Source organism: Andrographis paniculata, unplaced genomic scaffold (assembly GCF_009805555.1).
Source record: "Andrographis paniculata isolate CXL003 unplaced genomic scaffold, ASM980555v1 Contig76END, whole genome shotgun sequence".
Taxonomy (NCBI): domain Eukaryota; kingdom Viridiplantae; phylum Streptophyta; class Magnoliopsida; order Lamiales; family Acanthaceae; genus Andrographis; species Andrographis paniculata.
In genome coordinates, this window is record NW_026137613.1 from 171,367 (window position 1) to 197,401 (window position 26,035).

At 36.6% G+C, this 26,035-nt stretch overlaps 1 protein-coding gene across 2 annotated transcripts; it reads left to right on the forward strand.

Annotated features, from left to right (window-relative positions):
• Positions 1-25,622, forward strand: LOC127266442 (guanine nucleotide exchange factor SPIKE 1). 2 transcript variants are annotated; one of them, XM_051296693.1, is made up of 31 exons: positions 1-114; positions 225-646; positions 885-1,047; positions 1,152-1,285; positions 1,361-1,473; positions 1,609-1,664; positions 1,774-1,871; positions 2,040-2,177; positions 2,542-2,853; positions 3,695-3,982; positions 4,108-4,275; positions 4,363-4,545; positions 4,698-4,741; positions 7,462-7,531; positions 8,696-8,857; positions 9,273-9,380; positions 9,521-9,558; positions 9,746-9,890; positions 12,977-13,103; positions 15,162-15,355; positions 16,309-16,439; positions 17,397-17,472; positions 17,624-17,734; positions 19,483-19,665; positions 20,518-20,661; positions 20,739-20,912; positions 21,004-21,351; positions 21,434-21,766; positions 21,845-22,030; positions 24,128-25,099; positions 25,212-25,622. In XM_051296693.1, the coding sequence occupies exons 2-31, from the start codon at positions 566-568 to the stop codon at positions 25,464-25,466; spliced, it is 5,535 nt and encodes a 1,844-aa protein (XP_051152650.1). In that variant the 5' UTR covers positions 1-114; positions 225-565; the 3' UTR covers positions 25,467-25,622. The 2 variants fall into 2 exon arrangements, with proteins under 2 accessions (XP_051152650.1, XP_051152651.1); XM_051296694.1 differs by lacking the exons at positions 1-114; positions 225-646; positions 885-1,047; positions 1,152-1,285 and having other exon boundaries at positions 1,384-1,473; positions 2,075-2,177.
• The last annotated feature ends 413 nt before the right edge of the window (positions 25,623-26,035 follow it).

Genomic DNA, 26,035 nt, shown 5'->3' on the forward strand with positions numbered 1-26,035 from the left:
TTTACTCGCTAGTCGGCGATACTCATACTCATACTCATACAGTGATTGATACTGCTCTGCCACCACCCAACCCAACCCAACCCAACCCAACCGCACCCCACCAAACCCACCCAGGTTTTGCTCCTCCCTCTGCCGTCGTTCCGTCGTTACACCAGCTCAACACCTCTCCGCTTCAATCTCAAACTCATCATCCCTCATTCTTTCTTCTATATGTTGTTTTGCAGGTAAATCCCGCCCCCGCGAGCTCCACTCTACTTTCTCGTGGGAGCGCCGCGCCTCAATTTCGGGCAAGGAGCCAAGTGTTAATTGAAGAGATTTCGAGCCGGCATCCCCTGAAATTGCGGTTAAAGGGTGCCCCAGTCTCATTTAATGCCCGTTCCAGTGGACCCCCTTCCGATCTATTCTTGACGCAGCTTCACTTGCTATCAGGAATGCGGTCGTCTTTTCTCGTACCTGTTCGCCATTCCAGGCCTGCATCGAGGCGATCTGGAGAATGATAATGTCGGCGTCTCGTGATATCGTCTTCTCCACTTCATGTTTGTTTTGGTAGCTGACATTTGACTGTATGGAGACTGGGTTGGACAGCGGGCTTCGTTTCAAAAGGGTTCCACGGCAGTACTTGCCCAGCATTCATATGGATCCACTGGTGAGTTTGATATATGGTTTTCTTCGTGTATCCGCAATTCCCTGTGCAGATCTTGTAGTACGCCCGGAACATATTTCCGGCATTCATTAGTGTAAATCATTCCCATTGGATAATAAATATCCATCCGTAGTCGAATTCACATTCTTGTTCTACCGCGTTTATTATTAGTAGTTTCAACTCTACCCCTGGTTTCTTAACGTGCTTATTAAAATGGAGTCTGCATTTTCATCTCCACCAGCTTGACGAAAACTTGGAGCAGTGGCCACATCTAAGTGAACTTGTTCAGAGCTATGGGGCTGATTGGGTTAAATATGAATACAAGTATGGACACTACGAAAGCATTGGCCCGAGTACATTCCACAACCAGATATTTGAGGGGCCGGATACTGATTTGGAAACTGGTTAGTTGTCATGCAAGAGCGGTGCTTGCTATGGTTTATTAAGTAAAACATTATAATGTAGGTGTATGTTGATGCTCAATGATGCTTCTCTATTTCTTTTGCAGAAATTGAGTTGGCTAATGCCAAAAGAAATAAGGTGCAAGATACAGCTGGGACTGAAATGGAAAGTTCATCGAGCAATTATATTTCTGGAACAAATGATTATGGTTCATCAAATGTTGAGATTTCAAAGCATGGTGTACGGATTTATTTGTCGTGATCTCTTCTACTAATGTTTCTTAAACTACATTGACGTGCTGTAAATTCTTTGCAGCATTTTGGCGAATCACCCCTACTAGCATATGAACCTGTTTTTGATTGGGAAAATGAAAGATCAACTATATTTGGTCAAAGAATACCTGCCACCAACATATTTCAGTATAGCAGGTGTGTGTGTCCGTGTGTGCACATACCTTTTTGGTGCATCAGCATATGTTTTATCCTAGTCTTACCTCCTAACTTGTTTCTTTCATCTCCCCTTTTCTTTTTTTTTTTTTTTGGATATGTTGGTTGTTGCTGTAGTGGGCTAAAGATTGCTGTAAAAGTGTTATCATTGTCATTTCAAGCTGGACTTGTTGGTGAGATGACCTGTGCTTTCTAGAGTATCTTTTTAATTTTCTTTTATTACCTGTGGTTCTACCAGATACAATCTAACAGTGGAGCTGATGTACAAATTTTTTCTTGTAGAGCCATTTTATGGCACGATTTGTTTATATAATAGAGAGAGAAGGGAAAAACTTTCGGAAGATTTCAATTTCCACATTTTACCAGTTGAAATGCAAGATGTAAGCCTTTTGCATTCACCTTTTTTGTTTGGCAGAAATTTTTTTATGAATTGAATCTGTTGTCTCTGTGTCTTATCTTATGGCAGCAAGAAATGGATAACTTTAAACTGTACACTGACCTTTCCCAATAAATATAAGAATTTTCTTGTTTAATTTGTTTATTACCAGGGAAGTTCTTCTGTTGACGCTCGTGGTATTTTCAGTGTGGAAGTACCATCAGCTTCAATCTGTTTGCTAATCCAATTAGAAAAGCCTGCTACCGAAGAGGGTGGAGTAACTTCATCTGTTTATTCACGCAAAGAACCAGTAAGTAGAGTCTAATCTATTAGGTCATATTATTGATTTCACTTCTCTGTAAGTTGATTTATTACTTGATTCCAAAAGAGATTTGGATTAAACTTTCTAAGAACTTAGAAGATTAATTTAGTTTTTATTTGATTGTATGTGGCGGGGGAAATTGATTATCTGTCTTTTAATCTTTAAGATAATGATATTATTTGAGCTTCCTTTTAGTGCTTGATTGCTGTAGAGTTTCCTTGTAATTTGTGAGCAATATTGCTGGGACATAACACCTAAAATGTTTTACCATGAAATTAATTAGTTACTGAGCAATGTTTGTGGTTCACTTTTACCTTCTTTCCTCATTCCTTTTCCCTGATGGTAAATGCAGATTCATCTTACTGAGAGAGAGAAGCAGAAACTTCAAGTCTGGTCCCGGATCATGCCCTACAGGGAGTCATTTGCCTGGGCAATTGTCCCACTTTTTGATAGCGGTGTTGCTTCTTCTTCTGGGGGTTCTGCTTCTCCAAGCAGTCCACTTATTACGAGCATTTCGGCTGCAACCTCTCAAGAAGGGTCTGTTGAAACTGTTTCAAAGATCACATTGGATGGAAAGCCTGGCAGTTCCTTTGGCAACTCTGTTGTCGTTGAAGTATCTAATCTGAGCAAAATTAAAGAAGGCTATACTGAGGAGTCACTCCTGGTTATGTCTTATTCAAACCTTTTACTTTGATTTTAGCGATGGAAACACTTTACCTCTTTTTTTCTACTAATTATATGATGAATGCGGAGAATAAATCTTTATATCATGGAAGGGGCAATGAGTATATATAAACTTTAGTTTGTGGGAAAATGTTCTTATATTAATTGAGAAAGCTTGGCTTCTTTTTTGGGATGAAGCTAAAGGCTCAAAAGGCCTACTCATTCTCGTCACCTTGCAATTCATTGTTATTTCCGTAATACGGTTTTCATTTGCTTCGCTTTCCTCTAATTTGTCATATTTACATTCCTTTGAATTCCCTTTATCTGATGTTAAAACGGAACAACAGTTCGGCCGCTAATCGAACAAACTGTACTGTATCGAATTCTTTTGGTCATTCTTGGTTGTATCCTAAAATTTATATTTACTAATCAAACCAATATTGTATAACATATTAGTCTGAAGTCATCTTAATGGGTTTGATGATGGTGATAGAAATAACCTAGAAAGGGACTAATGTTGTTAGGCCTAAAAATATCAAAGTTTACTTATTCGCTATATTTCATCAAGAAGAACACTTTCAGATTTTTTACTTCCCCTTGAAAACTTTTGATTAACTTTACAATATCATGTTATATTTTCACAAGTAAAAGCTTCATTCATCTAGTCTTCTTGCTTCTGTTCCCTCATTTTGAATACGTGAAATTCTCTTGTCTGGGTGGTGGGGGAGGGTGGGTTTGACTGTTTGCATGTTCATCTCCGGTTGTCTAACATGCTTAATTTTTATGATCAAATATATTCACCATAGTTTGAGTCTCATGTACATGATTTTTCCTGTTGTTAGGATCCAAAACGAAAAATTCACAAACCAGTGAAGGGTACCTTGAGATTGGAGATTGAGAAGCTCCAAGTTGGCCCAGTTGATTCTGAAAAATCAGTGGAGAACAGAAGCATAAATGGTGATTTTTCAAGACATCCTGGCTATGGACCTCAAGCCACGTCAACTTATTCTGTCAATTATGGAACTGGTGGACAAAAAAATGCTTATTTGGATTCAAATTCCTCTGATAACAGAGAGCTTGATCGAAATGGATCAATATCTTATGGATTTACTGATAGTGCTTCGAATGATGTAAGTTGTAGCACACAGCTTTATTAGAGAACAGTTTGGATTTATTGAGTTGTTCATCACCATAGTTGAAGCTCGATGACTGATTGCTTCATTTTACTTTGTCCTTGATTTACTGGTATTTACAGTTCCAGGCTTTTGACTTTCGGATAACATCGAGGAATGAGCCGTTTTTGCAGCTATTCCACTCCCTTTATGTCTATCCTTTGAGTGTTAGCATGAGTAGAAAAAGAAACCTTTTCATACGAGTAGAATTGAGGAAGGATGATGGTGATGTTCGAAAACCCCCATTAGAGGTATATTTATACCTGATGCTGTTGTAGCAGTATTATTTATTGCAACAGTAGACCACTAGACCTTATATATGGCTGTTTTTCTATCAGGCAATGCATGCATCTGCACTTAAGAAGATGTATGCTCATACTCAAGTCGCTGTTGGAGCTAGGATTGCTTGTTACCATGATGAAATTAAAGTGTCATTGCCTTCTGTTTGGACTCCAACACACCATCTGTTGTTCACTTTCTTTCATATAGATCTTCAGACAAAAATTGAGGCCCCAAAGCCAGTAAGTGTTATTATTCAAGCATAATATACGATTTAATTATCTGTTTGTATGTTACTCATCTCTCTTTTGATATATTTTTCTGTTGAATATTCTTCCTATATAGTACTATTATTATATCTCTTTGTGGAAGTCATTTTGTTAGTTGATTGCAGGTTGTTATTGGATATGCTTCACTTCCTTTGTCCACTTATGCGCAGTATGTTTCTAACCATCATTTAGTTTCTTCATTCCTTTAATTTTAAGAATCTTTGTTCTCGTTGATTCTTTATCAGTATGTTCTCAGATTTGTTATATAATATTATGTATATATATTTTTTTGGTAGGGTGATTTGGGGGGGGGGGGGGGGGTTTGGTTGGAAGGGTGCATATATTGCAAGCTAAGAATGAGGAGCCACTTAGGGCTGCACAAATCTTAGAAAAACATGATAAATGTAGCTCATAGGATGAATCGCTAAAGCTAAGACAGCTCCTTGCCCCCTCGAGCACTGCATTTAGCAAAAAGGTCCGCAAGATTGTTCACTTCTAGGAGCATATTAGAAGGAGGTGAGGGGGCATATATAACTTATTTTACATCAGTTTCATTGTTAATTACCACATGTTGAACTTCAGCTTTAGGCTTTTTTTTTTTTTTTTTTTTTTTTTTATAGATTTGATTCAAAATCTGTTTGTCTTAACTTGCTAAGGGTAAATTCCATGTGGCCCAGGTCTTAATGTTCTTAATTAGTAAGAAGTGTACTAAATAATTTCTTGGAAAATCTTGAATAAAATTAAAAAAAGTAGTTGTGCATATTTTTTTGAACCTTAAAATGTATTAAAAAAACTCTAATTTATATCAAAAGGAAACTTAACTGCTGAATTTTTCCTAATTATAAGGAAACGTACTTGTAAATTTCTTAGAAGAGCTTCAATATAAAAAAAAATGTAGTTTTGCATATTTGGTTTTGAATCCTCAAAATATATTAAAAAAAAAACTCTTAATTCATACCAAATGGAAACCTAAATGCAAAATTGAAGATAGGAAATGTAGTTGCGGGAGCATTTAAGACCTTGATGCAGATATGCATAATTGCTTGGTTAGTAGCATTATGCTTCCGGAAACATGTGGCTGAAGACTAGTTCTTAAGTGGCCTTAGAATTTCTGATGACATCATCGAAGCGGTACTTTTGATGGATGTCCTACTCAACAAGTTCCATTTAAGCTTCCTCATTCTATCTTTTTGTTTCCGACCACCTGTCTGTCTTTACCTCTCGTCTTTACAATGGCATTTGATACTTAAAAGGGCTGACGGCAACTTTTTTGTCAAAGATCCTTGGATTAGGTTGTATCACAACCCTAGCTCCTTATCACTGACAAATGGGATCAATTTCGGAGAGCAGAAACAGATCAAAGAATTGTTTTAGTTTGTATCTGAATTAGTTTGTGCTCAAGAGGAAGGATTTTCCACATGACTATTAAATATTAATTGGGAATACGTGCACATGCTTTAGTTTTGGTATCTATGCCTAGATTGAATTCCTTGAGAAGATCATGTGCTTCAACACTAAAGTGTTCCCATCGAGTTGGTAGGGCCTTCAAGCGTTCCAGTGTGTTGGACATATCTTCCATTATTGGCATCCCTGGATTACCATGGAACTATATTATCAACACAGTAAGAAAGTTGGTCTTAGTGATCCGATTATGCCGAGTGGAAGGGCCGTCGCTCAACGGAAGTTAGATTAGAACTCAAATGGCGTTCTAGATCATCAATCAAACTGCATAATTATAAACATTGTAGGGTTTTGGATTAGCCTTGGGCAGGTACTTGACAGTAAAGTCTGATGTATGGAGAGTGCGCTTAGTTTACAAATACAAATAGCTGAAACAATAGCTACCAATATATAATTTTTTTAAGAGTAAATATGTGAATGATCCCATGGTACAAGGGAATGTGCATAGCTGTAATGCAAAGAACATGGCTGCGATTATTTGTACCAGTGCACTGACCCCAGGTTAGGAGATGCATGAAATATTAGAGACTGCAAGTTTGAAGGGTGAATTCCATAATTTTAAGCCCAGATAAGGGGTTTGGGTGACTTAGGAGAACATGGTAGAATCTTGTTAAAGATTTTTTCTAGATTGAGAGGTCAGCTTCATCTGGTATATTGAATTGAACTCAAAGAAATAAGTATTCCCTCCATGGGATCTGGTGCTGATTGGAGGCTCTATTCTTGAGTTGATGTTCATTGTGGAGGGAGTTTCCCAACTGCATGTCTTGGAGCCAAGTACGTATTTGCTTGTCGGGCTCCAAAACTAGGGTGATTGTAGTGTCTCTCCTTAAATCATGGGACTCTTTGTTGGAATAACCATCAACAATTGGAACTGAAGGTTCCAGAGTATTTATAACCCCAGTGCTCTTGATGTAGCTACATTGAACTGTGTTCGTGTACTATTTAAACTTCCAGATGGAGCTAAATCTTTCATAGAAACTAGAGTTGTTAACCAGCTGAGCTGAACTTTTCATGTTGGAGGTTGGCTTACTAAGGACTTGAGCCCCACTGGCGTCATTCGGCAGGAGACACATTTTTAATATTTTTTCAATATACCCACTATATTATGAATATTTAATTCAACATGTTTTGTTATTTTTATTGGTTTCGAAGTATGAATTTTTCAAGGTGTATATGTGAGACACAATACTACGAATTAATTTCGTTATTAATTTATTTATGTATATTTTTTCAATATATACACTATATCATGCCTGCGTTTTTACTTGCAATTCTATTAGCTATTAGCACCTTATCCTTCAAAATTCTACATTTATTTTAAGTGAAACCAAGATGAGTTTGAAATTTTCTTGTTTGTTTAATTGAAGTCAAATATGACAAGCTATGAACACTATGGATGATTGGTTTAATCTCCTCTTTGTTTTATAGGTTGAAATCAGAAATTTCATTGCCCCTTATGAAGGAGTTGGTTCCACACTATTTACAAGACAGTAGCAGGGTACGCTATTATCAAACTGGAATATTTTTACTAATGTCATTGGATTGAGTTTATATTTATTATATTCCTAGGCAATGGCACAGTTGGGGAATCTGTATAATTATGGGTTTCCTGAGTATGAGTTTTCTTGTTTGTTTTTTGTTGGTTTCAGTAAAAGTATATATGAACTGCAAAATGAATCGTGAGTGTCAGTCATGGACATATAGTGATTTTTTATTTTTTATTTTAATATAAAAGGATTAGAGTTACTTTTATTAAGAAAATAGTGATGCATATAACCTTGGGGTTATGGGAAATGGTAGAATGTATTATAGCCAAACAAATAACTATTCACTACCCTAGCGCCGTATTGCAAATAGCCCACTGCCTTGTTTGCACTATGAGGGATATGCTATAATGTAACGAAGGAGAACTTTTCAATAGCAGAGCTTGTTTATGTTGAAGTTTTAGTTTCCAAGGAGGCGAAGGACCTAGAATTCGAGCGCATTTGTCGAATCGCCTTCAACAATTATTCTGGGAAGTGAGCTTCTTAGAATTAAACATAAAACTAGATCCAGTTAAAACTTTCACCTCGGACAAACTGTATCAAGCAGAAAGCCAGAAATCACATGTAATGATAGAAAAGAATAAAATAAAAATAAATGTAGATCATGATTGCCATATAATCCTTTGATTTTGACAACATTTTGCACTCTTATGTTTATAGATCTTCTACTTGTGATTTGTAGAGTTATGATCATTACAACAATAGTATCACACAACCCTAATAAGCTAGAATTTTGTGTCACTTATGAGTAAGGTGTCCTCAAATGGCTGAGGACTAACTTGCTCGGAATAATATGACCTGCACTAGAGAAGCAATGAGTAGTTTTAGTTATCTGAATTTAATGCAGCATCAGACTGTTCGTAGGAGTTGGGCCCTTTAATGTGTTGTGCGGATGGTATCTTCATTCAAGGAATGTAACTGTGTGATTCTTGCTACAATGATGAAACATTAGTTGCACTTCTCGTTATTGCTAATTAGTTTGTTAATGACTTTGTCGCTTTGATGAATTACAATTTTGTGTCATCTTTTATGTCACTTTTGCTCTATGGTGAGCTATAGTGAATTTATTCATGTTAGTTTACTATCTCACTCCCCAGAGCTTGTTCCATAATTTGTAGGAGAGGGTGGATTACTTAGAGGATGGAAAAAATATATTCAGACTCCGGCTGCGTCTGTGCTCTTCTTTATACCCAATAAGTGAGAGGATCAGAGACTTTTTCCTTGAATATGATAGGCACATTCTCCGAACAAGTCCACCGTGGGGATCTGAGCTTCTTGAGGTTTTAATTTCTTTTTACTATTATGCATAACTTTATCTTGTTAAAAATTGATACCAGGGCAGCAAACAGCTACCTATCTTTGAAGTTTCCGTATTTTATTTTATCTTTTATATGCTGTGTTAAGGTGTTTATGTTCATCACTGCACCAAAAAGTGAGAAGACTAGAGATTTTCCTTGGGTGTTATAGCAACATTGGACAAAAACTCCACCTTTGGCATGTTTTTTCTTGTTTGTTGAGAAATTAATACTAATTAACCTCTAGCTACCTTTGAGATCTATCCTTGTGAAATTGAAAGATCTCTAGTACTATATGCTTCATGTTGCTTGCAGCTCTTCCTTCCTCTACTATTACTCTGTTGAGTTATCTCCCTCTCATGCAATTGTGTAACTGGAATTCTTCTGTTTTGTCTTCCAGGCCATCAACAGTCTGAAGAGTGTTGATTCAATAGCTTTGCTCCAGTTTCTTCATCCAGTTTTGAACATGCTTCTCCATCTCATAGGCAATGGTGGAGAGACTCTACAGGTCTGTAGGGTGGAACTAAACTTACTCACCCCACAATGTCACTATACTTCTTTTATTGATGCCTGTTTTGATTGGACTTCAAATTTTAAATTATATTTGGGTAGCATTATGTTTACTTGACATGTATTTACCTCATTCAGGTTGCAGCTTTCAGAGCTATGGTTAATATATTAACACGGTATGATTTGTAGATATTTTCTTAAGATGTTAATAATGTTTGTTTGACATTGGTCTTTGGTTTTAGTTCTTTGCTTTCTTGTATTCCTTTGTTTGGCAGAGATATAGTTCTTGTTCCATCAGTCTCGTAAATGTATAAGCTTGCATCCAGCAACAACCTTTTGTTAGCATAGTGTTCTGTTCCACAGGGTGCAGCAGGAATCAGTGGATGATGGTGAAAGAAATCTATTCCTGGTGAACTATGTAGATTTTTCTTTCGATGATTTTGGGGGTCGCCAACCACCTGTATACCCTGGTTTATTGACAGTCTGGGGAAGTTTGGCACGTAGCAAGGTAATGTTATTGCTGAGATGCTATATGTGTTTGTTCGAAGAAGTATGCATCAAAGTCATAATCCAAAATAATGTTGTTCATTCAAAACATCTCATCTAACAACTACTATTTCACCTCAGAATCATCAAAACAATGAAGCATAAACATGCGCACACACACACACAATCATAAGTAAACATGCCCTTAGATATTCAAATTTGAATGTCCTAGGCATGCAGAGTGAGGCCATAGCTCCAAAGCTGAATGCATTTTGGTGGGGATTGTATTGAGAGAGGTCACAAAAGGAAAGGTTTCTTTCAATTTGAGCTATAAGTTTCCAAGGTAGACTAATTCTAATTTTGAGAGATACAAACTCGAAGGAAAAGGTTTTTATTGCCTGAGGCTGTATTGAAAAGAAGGCGATTCTTTATATATGAATATGATCCAAGACCAACGAAGGAAAGTGTTTTTCCAATGGTGATTTTTCGGAGCGGATTGAAGCAATAATTTGTGTCCATAAGAATGAACAAGGCAACTTCACACTAAGTGAAATTGCAATCCTTTGGGTTTGAGGTCAAGGGGTTAGATTAGATTCTCTATAAGATGAGGCTTTGGCTGTTGGGGATGATGGGGGAAATCTTGGCACCAAGAGTAAGGGTGTCCAAAGTGGATTGTATTTGCATTCACTTTGATTTTCTTAGATTCCTGGCTGGAGGTGGGGCTTGCTGAGGTACCATTCCCAGTTGTTCCCATTTGATAGTTATTGGTGGAAAGAAACAAGTTTGACCTTGAGAAAGGAACTGGACCATAACATTCCTGAGAGGGATCTAACTACTCCAGCATTTTTAAAAGGTTTGAAGCATACCTGCTGCAAGTTGAGAGGTCATTGATTGAAAACTATCATATATATACGAGCTGAGTTGTTAATAAAGTTACATTATTCCTTGTCATTGCTTAAGAGTTGATTGTTCCCATTACACACTAAATATGAGTTATACAGTAATTTAGTTTTTGTAGAAAATATTTGAAATATATACCTTATGAAAAGCATAAAGCGATATTGGTAAAAGCTATATGAAGTGTAAAAATGTAAGGCTGTGTTCTTTTATGTTTATGTTTTTAGTTTTGATGTTTTTGAGGAGACAATAGTTGTTGGAATTTGGATGCGATGTTTTACTTAAAGAATAGGTGTGATGTTTTGATTGAATAGCTAAAAAACCGGAGATAAACACAAACGAACACGTTTTAAATCTGACCAATATGTTTTGTAATAAATTTTGTAATATCTTATTGTTAGAAATTTTGGGAGAAAATAATGAGATTGTTTTATTGATCATCAAGAAGCAATATAAATCTACTAAATCTGAATATTTAAAATATCTCAACATTCCCTTGTTCAAGTGGTATAACATAAACCAACTTGAGTTTAAGGAGAAATTTGAATATAAACGCAAAAAGAAAATATAAATAAAATTAGCAGTTGATTCTCCACCTACCGGAGCAAAAAACGAGATGACTCACCATCGGAGTCGAAAATGAGATATTCTCCACCGGAGCAAAAAATAAGATGACTCCACCGGAGCCGAAAACGAGAGGACTTCACCGGAGCCGAAAACGATAGGACTCCACTGGAGCCGAAAATGACATGACTCCACCGGAGCCGTCGAAAACGAGATGACTCCACCGGAGCCGAAAACGAGATGACTTTACTTGAGCCGAAAACCACATGACTCCACCGAAGCAAAAAATCACCTAACTTCACCAGAGGCGAAAACGAGATGACTCCACCAGAGCCGAAAACGAGATGACTCCACCAGAGCCGAAAACGAGATGACTCCACCGGAGCCTAAAACTTTAGACATGACTCAACTGAAGCTGAAAACGACATGACTCCACCGGAGCCGAAAACAGACAAATCGCAAATATCGGACAACAGCGGACAGATGGCAGATCATAGACAGATTTTCGGCAACAAATAAGCAACGAAAGATGGCAGATCGCATGCAGGCAACAGACAGACAACGACAGATGGCAGATCGCACGCAGCAATAGACAGACAATGGACATATGGCAGATTGTTTCAGATCGCTCGCAGGCAACTGACAAGCAGCGAAGATTTCAGATTGCACACAGACAACAGACAAACAGCAGGCAGATCGGAGATGAGACGAGACAGATTTGCAAAAAGACTTGCAAAGGCATGATCTCAAAATCACAAAACCTTCTCAAAATCACAAGACTTCCGGGTACAATTCAGGTTGAATGTACCCGGAGAAACACGGGTTGGTAGGCTATATCTACGACATGAAAAAGATAGGCTCTGGTGCCATGTTAGAAATTTTGGGGGAAAATAACGAGATTGTTTTATTGATCATCAAAATAAGGAACCTATATATAGGCAATACAAAACAGAATCCATATACTCAAATTTAAGTAAGCTAATCTATAATCAAATTTAGATATAAATCTACTAAATCTAAAACTGAATATCTCAAATATCTGAACACTTATAATTCTATGTGTGAATGCTGGTTTGTATTATGATTTTATATGATTTTATTATAAACTTATGTAATGATTGAAGATATATGATATAGATATCCAGAGAAGATGAGTGAAATTTATTTTTACAATTTGTAGATTTGTGAATTTCTTTGGTGCAAGTTCGATCTATGTTTTGGAAATATTTCCTATTACCATATTTTTTCTTTATAATTTGTGTTTGTTTGTATTTCTGCAACATGAATTTTCAGCAGAAATATAGGGTGGGGTGGGGTGGGGTTGGGTGGAGGAAATCACTAAACCACATATACGGGGATGGTTATCTCTACCCAATTATATCCATATGAAGGCGGGGATGATTATTTCGTTTCCACATCATTTCTATATGCTTGACATGGCTTTATATTCAAAGTGCGAGTGTGCATCTTTTCTTAGAGAATATTGCTGCCCTGGATACATCATACATACTAAACACCATATATATATTCTCTTATTTTGATTGTTTCATTGCGTATATTGTGGTACTTGTTATTGTATTCCGTTTTTAAAATTGAAACTGATGGTTGTTGCTTGTAATACTTGTACCACGTGATCTTGAAATACAGGCCAAAGGTTATCGTGTTGGCCCGGTTTATGATGATGTGTTGGCCATGGCATGGTTTTTCCTTGAACTTATTGTCAAATCAATGGCTTTGGAGCAGACACGGTTCTTCTATCACAATCTTCCTTCAGGTATCTCTTAATCTTATTTTTTTCTGCTTTTATTGATGGTTGATAAGTTGTTTTGAGTTTTTAGTTTGAATATTGTTAAGGTGTGGCTTTCTTTCTTGCTGACTTGTCCCATGCGTGTGTGTGCATATATAAAAATTATATTCAATAAGATAATGGTATAGGCCATATGGGTATTGGTTGTTGATTAACGGGCAAAAGTTTTAGGGGCTAATTTTTTTCATAATCAAAGATTGGTTTACTGTTTGGGGGTTAATTTTCTCACAATCAAAGATTAGAACAAACGTATCTATATCATGCTATAATATATTACTATTTTTAAGACCAGGTCTCATAGAAATCTCACTGGATACAGTTTTCAATGATTTTATTATTTTAAGAAGTCAATCAAAATGTTGAAGTGTTGAACTATGTAGCAAAACCACACCTTAGAAATACATCTTAAATCTTCTAGTCCAACGAGAAGGTCCCTAATGATAGGCTCTGCATCAGTTGGGCCTGGGTTTTCAGATGCAGAACTATTGTTATTTATTTTCTACTTTCCGAACTTTGAAGCGATCAAAGCCATGAGATCTTTCCAAAACCATGGGGTAAATGAGAAATTTCTTGAAGGTTGTTTACTTGAAAGGCGAGTGGGATGCCCGAAGTTGAAATTTACACCCTATACATATCTCCAACAACAAGATGCTCAATAGATAACCCGAACTGCTAAGAAGTCTTATGTTTAAATAGCCTGTTTCAGGCTCTCTGTATTTCCTTGAGAATGGCCTTGCAGAGGTCCTAGGTATCAGGATTCTTGCAGGTATTTGCAAGGTCCAACATTGAAGGCCCTTGGGATGACAATGCATCCTTCAATGGAAGATCACCTCAAACGCATTTCGAAATAAAACTATTTACTTGATGATGAACATTTATATTCTAGATACATGGTGTAGTATTATTCCAGAGTGGGTAATGTCAGGAGTTTGGTTGCCAACAAAAAGACTAGCATGTTAAAATTCCATTCAGGCTATGTTTCTAGACTAGTGCTGTGTATCATTTTCCCAGACAAAAAGCTGCCAATAAAGCATTATCTACCACATTCTAGAACCATTAATCCAAGAGCGAAAATCCTGAATAAAGCCTTCTTTCAAGCTTCCATTGCATATATTTGGCTACAAAGTTCAAAGGTTGGGAGATGGATGGCCAAGGGTCCTCCCGAAATCTTATCCTACTGCATTCACGATCCTAGAACCATGTTTTTGTTGTAGATCACTAGATTGGTCGAAGTATTTTGAGTACTTTCCCAAATTCCATTTGTATCATGTTTAAGGTTCTATAAAGGCCAGATGGTCCCTAGATCCATGCCATATTTACCAGAAAGTAACTTTTTCCTCGATGCCTTGACTTGAAAGCGCTATGCCCATTTCACGAAAAAGGCTTCCTTTGAATCCATAATTTTGATAAGGCCAATCCAAGCCAACTTTTATCTTGAGGCTAGTCCTAGCTTGTCAGACATACCTTCCTACCCAAATTTAATCTCGCCAAATGGAACTCCAGAATTGTCTTTTAAATGATGGCAGACTGTGCTCAGAATTTTTGATAGTGACGAAAAATGTAGAGAGTTTCTCTATTGACTACACAACTACACAAGGGTTTCCTGGCCACAAAATGGAAAAGTTGAGCTTCCCATCCACTTAGCCTGATATCCACACTATACAAAATCAATTGCCAGACTAGTCTTTGATTACTACTGGTGCAAAATCAATAGGGACCTTGCCCCCTCCTCATTCCTGAGCTCTTGGTTCTGTTCCTTATCAATTTTCCATTTCACTATTTCATTTTTTTATTTTTTTATTTAACAAAAAAGGTTGTATGAAGTTGACAAGCAATAAAAAAACCACTGAAGCTGATATCAGAGCTTTTACGGTGTGATGTGCCTTCACAGTTATTACTGGGTTGGATTATTGAACTCATTGGCATATTGTGGTATCCTGAGAACATTTGCATTATACACGTTTGAAGTCAGTTTGGCATCCATGATCTCCTGCACTGATGCTCTACATTTCAACTCTGTTGTAGGAGAAGATGTTCCTCCAATGCAGTTGAAAGAAGGTGTCTTCAGGTGTATAATGCAGTTATATGATTGCCTGCTAACAGAAGTTCATGATCGTTGCAAAAAAGGTTTGGGATTGGCCAAATATCTGAACAGTAGCTTGGCTTTCTTTTGTTATGATCTGCTGTCTATCATAGAACCTCGTCAAGTTTTTGAACTGGTATGCTTTCTACTTTACTTGAATTCCTCGATCTGTCTTTAAGTCTGCATGCCTGAGCTTTTATCCTTATGTTGCTAAGTGCATGCATATATATATATATATATATATATATTTTCAGTCAATACTTGAATTTAACTTGGTTAAGTAGTTTATACTTTCTAAAATTCTCAGTGGAAGGTCAGTAACTCTAAACCATGTTCCAAAGTATGATTGTGCTTGTTAAGAATATGATTTCTCTTAAACAAGGTTTAGTTGGTGTTTGCTGGATATTACTTTACTAACATAGCTGTTATATCTCTCATGACATTATTGTCCTAATGCTTGAGTTTCATTGTGTGGTCTGTTGAATATAGCATTGAAAAGTAATCTTGCGAATCAGTCCGTTGACTTTTGAAATTTTAGACTTCTAGTACTTTTGCACATACCTTAATATACATTTAAGTCAGACAAGGCAAACACATAGATTTATGTGGAACTTAAACTGATTTCCAGGCCGTAATTACTATCAGCAGGCATTCTCCATATCGTAATGTTGTTGAACTGCTCACTAATATTTACTGTGCTGTCTGATGACTTTTTAAATCCATATATACCGAAGGGTTTCTTCTAAGGGTGTGTTTGTTTGGGGGTTTGGATTTTGAGTTGGGATTTGAATAGTAAAAATTTTGAATTTGAGTAGTTGTATGATTTGATATAAATAGGTGTTGATGTGATGTTTTGAATGTAAAATTGATTTTTAGTATAATATAAAAAATAAAAAATAGGTATTTGATTTGATGTTTTTTGGGGGAAAAAATGGGATGAATAGTGAATTGAAAATCTAATCCCCCAAACAAACACACCCTAAATTTCTATTTCTCCATATCTGTGTGGTTCAGTTCCTAGTTTTAATAAAGTTCTCTCATTTCTATAGGGTTGTTATGAACTTAATTCAACTATTTGTTGATTTATAGGTGTCGTTGTACCTCGACAAATTCTCGGGGGTGTGTCAATCAGTGCTCCATGACTGCAAGCTTACATTTTTGCAAATATTATGTGATCATGATTTATTTGTGGAAATGCCTGGCAGAGATCCATCAGATAGGTAATTTTTGAAATTTTTAATGAAGTTACTTTGTTGTCTAGTTATTTTGAGGTCATGGCTATTATTTGTGTCATACGGAGATTGCCAACTTGATATAGGTTATATTCTATGGACAAAGGTCTCAATCATGGTTGGATCTCCTTGGAAACTTCTTTAAATCCCCTTCCAAATGTTTTCTAGCATCAATGAACCTGCAGTGTGTTTGATTACTTTTTACCCTGAAACTTTTATGGTACTCTGGTGGGCTCAAGGTGGAATATTACACGCCAACGTGAAATTGAGGCTAATTCATAACCATCTTTCAAAATATTTAACTAGAAAGTACATACTTTGCATTATTGAAAAGGCTCAAGGTGGAATATTACACGCCAACGTGAAATTGAGGCTAATTCATAACCATCTTTCAAAATATTTAACTAGAAAGTACATACATTGCATTATTGAAAATTCGAATTTAAAATAATTAAAGAATATGAATACATGCAGTCCACAAATAATGATCCAAATTACAACGAGTAATTCCATTTGGTTCCAGATTTCCCCTTAATAAAATTTCCATGCTTTGTTCTTGAATCATGCATTGGTATACTCTTCTTTCACAAAATCCTTTCATCGGTACCTATATTGATAGTAGAGAGTTTTGAACCAAAAAAAAACTTCATATCTTCTTGGGATGAATACAGTTTGTTGGGTTTTATAATTCCTCTCCATTCTCAGCTTTATTAGTTGCCAAAGTTTTTATTAGAAACATGGTTAGAATAATTTTATAGAAGATTTTAATTTAATTTATCTTTGTTACCAACAACACCCCTTTTTTTGTGCATATAGGATCATTTGTTTTTCATTATCGTACTTTATGTTTGACATGATAGTCGTCACCCCAGTGCGTATCTTTGAACTAATAATATTCAGCTGTTTGATAGGGCTTTTTTTTTTTTTTTTTTTTTGTAATCACAGAAATTACCTCTCTTCTGTTTTAATACAAGAGATTTTCCTCACTTGGGACCATGAAGATTTATCCATGCGGGGCAAGGTGAGATCTGAATTACTTATCTTCTGCAAATTGAAAAGTTAATGTTTCAGAATCTTTTTTTTTCCCTTGATATTATTGGTTGAAGCAATTCCTTATCTATTTTTTTTAGTAGTTTCTCAAATTTTTGTGACATCTAAATTTGACTATGTAGGCAGCTAGAATTTTGGTGGTTCTACTGTGCAAGCATGAATTTGATGTTCGATACCAAAAGTTGGAAGATAAGCTCTATATTGCCCAGCTATACTTTCCTCTTGTTGGCCAGGTGTGTAGCTAATTTCTATTATCCATGTTTCATACAAACTCTTTAACATTCTTTTACTATTGATATTCTGCTTACAACATCTAGTTACCAAGATAGATATTCTGTGTTGGTATGCATGACTATGTGCAGTAATAGTATGGCTTGTGATAATCCGCCCTCCGTCCACAAACTAATGTCCTACTTTCTTATTTGGGACGTTCAACAACTATTGTCCTATTTTATTTTTTAAACACAAATTTTACATTTTTACCCTCCATTCATTTATTACTTTTAATCTCTACCATACAATTAAGGGCAAATTTGTCAATTCATGACAAAAAGACAATCACTTAAAAAACTGTGCAAATATACTTTAGGACAATAGAAATTGGACGGAGGGAGTATAATTGTTATGCAACAAATCTTTCTGAAATAAAACTCATCACCTAGGCAAATATCATCAATGACCATACAATCCAACCATTGATAGAAGCTTTGTTTCCGAACATTTTCTTGGTTGACTTGCTTTTTGTGATTACTATTATTTAGAAAATTAGATGCTTCTGCAATGCGTTAAAGTTTGATTCATGAAAATGACTAGCTTCTTTTCAATAATTTTCTTAGCACAAGTTGCATAGCATCTATTTTGCATGAGTCTTGTGATATCAAACCTTTTTGATTGGTAGATGATGTTATAACAGCCAAGAACACAAATTCTTGACATCCTCTTTAAAGGAGGGAGAGGGTAATGCCAATATATGTTGGTGAGAGTAGAAATCTTTCCTTTTGCAATCTTTCTTGTGTTGTAGTTGTGTAAATTCAATTATTATGGTTGCCTATTTATAAAAACATATGGCTATCTTTTGTAAACCCCAATTAAAATGTTTTAGCAATTCTACGGACAGTGCAAGGTGGACATTTTAGAGAAACTATCCAAGCCCATGTTCAATAAAAAGGTGTGTGTGGCACTCACATTCATTGATGGAAATAAAGCTCCTAGTCCAGATGGCTAACATTTTTATGTTTTTTGGAATTCTCTAAAGATAAGCATCATGCAATTTGTTTAGGTATTCCTTCCAGAAATTTATCTTTTGTCAAGTTTTGGAAAAGTATCCAGCCATTCGAAAGAATCTCCCTATAGTTGTAAAAGGCACAAATTGGCTCAAGCCAAGCACTACCATTGCGCCATAACCTAGCAAGGTGTGCACCTCTGCACAATTTCTCAGGCATTGATACGAGGGCCTCTATTTTGTTGTTGCTGTTGAGGTTTTTCATTTTTAATGTATGTATAAATTATCATTCCAAAACGTACGATTGCGAGGACTTGAGGCTAATCCAGCAGGAGCATATGATGCTGAAATCAAGAATAGATGATTTTTGGATGTACAAGGGAAGTGTTTTTCTGCCTAAACTTGTATCAATCTAATTTAATCTAATCCAAACTAATCTTGACTAATCTGGGATGTGGTAGACGTGATCTTGATTTGTATCTTGGACCGGATCTTGGAAGAGTTGGTCATATCAGGTTGTTAGCAAAAAATATATGCATAGAATGAACATCATAAAGAAAAAGTGTAAAGAACTGTCATTTTATGCACTTGCTAGGTAGATTCTAATCATCCTATATATCTGTTCTTCTTACTTTTTTGGAGAAGTTATAATTTGCAATATTGTTGTTAGGTGCAAATCATACTAACCTTTGTATCATGTCACTTGGATTTTGCTTATATTGCTTCCACAATTGTTTATTCATTTCCGCACTTCTGTAGGTACTAGACGAAATGCCTGTCTTTTACAATTTGAGTTCAGCTGAGAAGCGTGAAGTCCTTATTGCTGTTTTGCAAATAATACGCAATTTGGATGATGCCACTCTTATCAAAGCTTGGCAGCAAAGCATTGCTCGTACCAGACTCTTTTTTAAACTTTTGGAAGAATGCTTAATTCATTTTGAGGTAATGTAGTTTTGTGCTCCTTTCTTCACAATAAGATTTGTTTCTTTGTCATACACATTGAACAGATAATGCCTGGACGAGGACTACTATTGTGTGAACTGTGAACAATAGCATTTCTTTCCCCTTGTTGTAGGAGAGACACCTTAATTCCTTGCCCCCTTCCCCTGCTGTGCATGCAGCAGAATCCTTGTGTTTGCTTCTAGCCACTTCTAGTGGCGCTTATGAGTTAACTTCCAGTCAAACACTTTATATAGAATGATAATAGTGCTTTGTAAAGTTTTGTCCAAAGAGATATAATCATTTATAGGGGTATCCCATCATATGTCAATAACTGCTCCTTTTGCAACAATACCTCCTGCAGAAGTATTCTGTTATTGAATACATATTAGTATCTGCACGTGAGTGCTGTGAACTTTTCTTGGTTGTAAATTTATTCTTGTATCTGACAACATTACATCTATTGTTGATTTTAAGCACTCAATGATGAGGGTTATATGTTTTATTTAGTCCTGCAAAAGCCACATCTAGAACATGGGATAGTTTGGGATTACAACAATTTGTGTAATGCATCTGACTTAATTTCCAGATATTTAAGTTTTCATTTAATGGGATATAGGATATTTTTCAAGGTAATTCCTGAAAAATCTCATTCTCTATTTAATGTTGAGAAACTACATTGAGGATTTACACAGTGGCTTTTATGTAGTGTGGGTTGTAAAATGCAAATGGGAACGTGCATAGAATGCTCCTGTTCTTGGCTTATTTTTTATATAGCTTCTGATGTTCTGAGAATCATATAATCTTGCTTTAGTATATCTAATTTTACCCCGTGTCTGTATGCATGCTTAACAGAACAAAAGGCCTGAGGATAGCATGCTTATGGGCAGTAGTTCTCGCAGTCCTTTGGGAGATAAAGCCTTTTCATCGAAGTACTCTGATATACTTTCACCTGCAATTAATCACTATCTCCTTGAGGCTGCACACCAAGAAGTTGGAGTATGTCTTTCCATCCAAATGTTTGTGTTATATCATGTTTTATGAAGGTTAAATTTGTAAACGAGTGATTATTGCAGCCTCAAGGGACTCCTGAAAATGGATACTTGTGGCAGAGAGTCAACTCCCAACTAAGTTCTCCTAGTCAGCCATATTCCTTGAGGGAAGCTCTTGCCCAAGCCCAATCTTCTAGGATTGGGTCCTCAATCCAAGCCTTGAGGGAATCTTTGCACCCAATATTGAGGCAGAAATTGGTAGGCGGTTGTTGCTGGAATGCATAGTTTGTTGTTACTTTTAAGAACATTGTTATATGTTGTGATATCTAATGCACCTGTGCTGTTTCAGGAACTTTGGGAGGAAAATCTGAGTGCTGCTGTCAGTCTTCAGATCTTAGAAATACTCGAGAAATTTTCTGGGGCTGTAGCATCCCATACCATTGCTACTGATTATGGCAAGCTTGATTGCATCACATCTATTTTTATGATTATATTCTCGCGCAACCAACCATTGGCTCTCTGGAAAGCTCTCTTCCCAGTGTTCAATAGCGTCTGTCTGCTACATGGAGCAACACTAGTAGCTAGGGAAAATGATCGCTTCCTAAAGCAAGTTGCCTTCCATCTTCTCCGACTTACAGTTTACCGCAATGAAAATATTAGGAAAAGGGCTGTTCTTGGACTTCAGATACTTGTTCGGGTGGGCTTGTAGTTTATCATTAGTTTTGGTAATCTTTAATCTTGTTTTACAGCCAAAGTGAACTGGTTTTCTGTTTTCGCAGAGTTCTTTTTCGTACTTCATGCAGACAGCTAGACTGCGGGTTGTCCTTATTATTACATTATCCGAGTTGATGTCTGATATACAAGTGACACACATGAAAGCTGATGGAACCCTTGAAGAAAGTGGTGAAGCTCATCGTCTTCGTAATTCGTTGGAGGAAATGGCTAATGAGTATAAAAGCCTTATTACAATAAAAGAGTGTGGTCTTCCAGAAAATGCTCTCTTTGTCAGTCGCGAAGACTTGTCAGAAAATTGTTGGTCATGGTCTGAAGTAAAAGCACTCTCTGACAGTCTTCTTTTGGCTCTCGACGCCAGCCTTGAACATGCACTTCTGGTATTTCCTGAAATATCTGTTTTTTGTGACTGAATACAGGGACTGCTGTTGTAACCACTGATTTTTATTTTCTTCTAGGCATCTATTATGACACTGGACAGATATGCTGCTGCGGAGAGCTTTTACAAACTCGCAATAGCATTTGCCCCTGTTCCAGATCTTCATATAATGTGGTTATTGCATTTATGTGATGCTCATCAGGAAATGCAGTCTTGGGCTGAAGCAGCACAATGTGCTGTTGCTGTTACTGGAGTAGTGATGCAGGTATCATGCTCTTTGAAATTTCTTTGGTGGTCTTTAGTATTTAGTCCTTTTAGTTTTGTGTTAATGTTAAATGATATAAGTGGCCATGCGTACCTTCATAAGAAAGGTTTTGATTCCTGACTATATTGTCTGACTATTTGCTTAAGAGTAAGCTAATGAGACACTTAAATGGACCATAAACAGACTAGGAAATGGTGAAGAGTGGGAAATTAGATTGAAGATCAGTACCATTATTCACGATAAAGCTCCTGTTATTCTTGACATTGATATTCATTGTTGCACCCTGACTAAAAACCTCTCTAGTTGTGCTCATGTCTAAGTTGTGCATCTATGTTGACCTTTTGTTGTATATCTGCGCATTTGGCAGTATTTTTGGGTTGGGGGGGGGGGGGGGGGGGTTGGGGGGTGGAATTAAGAATATCAAAATAAAATGGTGCCTTTTATAAGTTGCTTATGGTGCTAAATGTGCACCATCAAAGCCTTGTTAGAAAAATGGAGAGATCAGTTGTAAGTTTTCTCTTAACATTGAAGATATTGCCCCTTATGGTATGTACTGATTATGACATAATACTACACTATGAAATGAGCATAAACTACTGGAGCGGCCTATTAGCACATTGGAGTTTTGGCCTTCTCTCCTTTCTAGAATGCTGCCTTTCACACCTTGGACCTAATGCTTGGTCCGAAGGAGTCAAATATTGGAAGACGGTGATAGCTATTTGCCTGTCATGTCTTGAATCAAGTCAACTGTGCTGCAACTGCTTTGACCCTAAGCGTTACACTGGAATACCACCAACTTAGGATTAGGAAAACTTAGCTACCTAGTCCTACCTCCAGGGCAGATGATACTCCTTGGGATGACCAGCCTTTGAACACAAGCTGAAGTCACATCCGTGCTGAAATGATTATTCTGTGCAAAACAAGAGGGTGAGCTATTTAGTGAATCATGCTATAACAAAGAATCAGGAATAGAGGGTAAAATACGTTCCAATTACTTGTGATAAGATATTGTGAAGGCGGAAGTTCTGGTATCATTCAGCTATGCTGAGTTACACACACATGGGTTTGGATGAGAAATGATTATACTGTATTTAAGCACTCTAGTTAAAAAACCAAACCATAGACAAAAATAAGTTTAATAATTGAACAAATGATGATGATTATACTGTATTTAACACTGAATCATATTCAATTTAAGAAATGTATTGAATTGATCGCTGTGTATTAAAGTATTTACTTTGTTCAATGGACACATGTTCTCTATTGAGTGAATATGATGCTTAGTTGAGCAGGCACGACACTTTGTTGAGTCAGTTGGGGTGTGTTTGATTTGTATTTCAAACACAAACCACAACTATTTATCCTACAAGGTTTTCATTAAAATACATTATTTTTCTCTCATAAAACATCACATCAAAATATTATTTGAACAAAAATTCAAATAAAAACTCCAATTTCAAATCAAAACCAAACAAACCCTTGGATTTGGTTAGATGAGTGGTGATTATATATTATTCAACACTAAATTATATTTAGTTGAATAAATATGTTAGTTTAAAGCACAAATGCATTACTTTGTATATTAATGTAGGGTCCTTTACTTTGTTTAGTAAATAATTTTCTTTGTTCAGTAGACACCCTACTTTGTTGAGTGAGAACCACATGTTCAGTGTGTAATGGTTTATTAAGTGAATTGTGAACTTTTAAAAATTAAGGAGGATTATGCTTTATTCAACACTAAATCTTATTCATACTAACAAATGTATTAATTCTATGAACAATTCATTACTTTTTTATATTAGAGTACTTATTTTTTGAGTGGATAATTTAGGTTGTGCTTTAGATATATTTTGGAAGTGTTTTGAAGTTTTGGGTTGGTTTCGGAATTGTGGCATGTCAGAAAATTGATTTAATCTTATCATAAATCATTAAAAATATAGTCAGATTATAATTGAAAATGTTGTGTTGTTAATGCTAATCTTCATGATAAGTACTTTGCAATAATTGATTTGCATTTTTTATTCTTATAACTTTATGTGCAACATATGGCATATTATGGGACTAATTTGCACGGTTGTTTGACATGACATACTCTAGGCCCTTGTAAGTAGGAAAGATGGAGTATGGAGTACTGATCATGTTTCTGCATTACGCAAAATATGCCCCATGGTCAGCAGTGAGATCTCTTCCGAGGCTTCAGCAGCTGAGGTAGAAGGATATGGTGCCTCAAAACTTACAGTTGATTCAGCGGTTAAGTATCTGCAGCTTGCCAATAAGCTATTTTCTCAGGCTGAGCTCCATCATTTCTGTGCCAGTATACTAGAACTTGTTATTCCGGTGTATAAGAGCAGAAGGGCTTATGGTCAGCTGGCCAAGTGCCACACCATGCTAACAGATATATACGAGTCAATCCTTGAGCAGGAATCCAGTCCCATTCCTTTTGCAGATGCAACATATTACCGTGTAGGATTCTATGGCGAAAAGTTTGGGAAGCTCAATAGGAAGGAGTATGTATACAGAGAGCCTCGTGATGTAAGGTTGGGTGATATAATGGAGAAACTCAGTCACATATATGAATCGAGAATGGATGGTGCCACATTGCATGTTATTCCAGACTCTAGGCAGGTCAAAGCAGATGAGCTCCAACCAGATGTTTGCTACCTGCAGATAACTGCAGCCGATCCTGTTATGGAAGATGAGGACTTGGGAAGCAGGAGAGAGAGGATATTCTCACTCTCTACCGGGAGTGTCCATGCACGGGTTTTTGACCGCTTCTTGTTTGATACCCCCTTCACAAAAAATGGGAAGACACAGGGCGGGCTGGAAGACCAGTGGAAGCGGCGTACAGTACTGCAGACTGAGGGCTCTTTCCCTGCACTAGTAAACCGCCTGCAGGTCATAAAATCAGAATCTCTTGAGTTCTCCCCTGTCGAGAATGCAATTGGGATGATTGAAACCCGTACGGCAGCGCTAAGAAATGAACTGGAAGAACCGCGTAGCTCAGAAGGTGATCAACTCCCCCGTCTCCAGAGTCTGCAGAGGATACTCCAAGGCTCTGTTGCAGTACAAGTAAGAAGTTGGTATTTCTTTTTTTTTTGTTTCTTGTTGTGAGCAAGCACAAATATATTTATTTATTCGTCATTCCTCTGTTTCCATCTATGTACCGACTCCTGCTCTACAGGTAAACAGTGGAGTTCTGAGTGTCTGTACAGCATTTCTTTCCGGGGAACCTGCAACGAGGCTGCGATCGCAGGAGTTGCAGCAGCTGATCGCGGCACTTCTCGAGTTTATGGCTGTTTGCAAGCGCGCCATTCGGGTGCACTTTCGACTAATTGGGGAGGAAGATCAGGAATTTCATACCCAGCTTGTGAATGGGTTTCAGTCACTCACTGCTGAGTTGTCTCATTACATTCCCGCCATTCTTTCTGAACTTTGACATCTGTTGTTATATTTGTTTGTGTTCTGTTCTCTACTCTTTATTAGGAGGAGCTTGTGCGATGATGGTTTGTTGTTTGTAATTATTTGTGTTGACATTTGGTCGTGGGTTTGTTTGCGACCGACCTGTATCAATTGATTAATTAATTGGTAGTCAGTGCAGTGCAGTGCAAGGTTTTCAAAATCCCTCTTGTTTTCTTTCAATGGATTCATTTTGAATTTGAACAGCAGAATGAAACCAACCAACCATCCAAAATGGAATAATTTATAGTAATTCATTGGTTGTGGATTTTCTTGTGCCATAGTACAATTTATATAAACCATATGTTGTTGTTTTACAATGAAAAAAACGTGTTAAAATGCTTCAAGTTAAGTTTGGGTGGGTGGTCGCGTAATTGAAGATTTATTTATAACTGCATTTTGCTGAGTAGAGTCATGCAATATATTGATATTCAATACACGTTTGTTATTAACTAATGAGTGTATGTATATATACTCACTCTACTTTTCAATTACTACTTACTACTACTATATAATTAAAAAATAAATAAATAAATAAATTTGATTAGA

Excerpts from the sequence above, each read along its gene's own strand:
- LOC127266442 (XM_051296693.1), top strand. The coding sequence starts at position 566 with ATGGAGACTGGGTTGGACAGCGGGCTTCGTTTCAAAAGGGTTCCACGG. Across the intron at positions 8,858-9,272 it reads GGGGATCTGAGCTTCTTGAG|GCCATCAACAGTCTGAAGAG; the intron begins GTTTTAATTTCT and ends TTTGTCTTCCAG. Across the intron at positions 9,559-9,745 it reads ATGGTTAATATATTAACACG|GGTGCAGCAGGAATCAGTGG; the intron begins GTATGATTTGTA and ends TCTGTTCCACAG.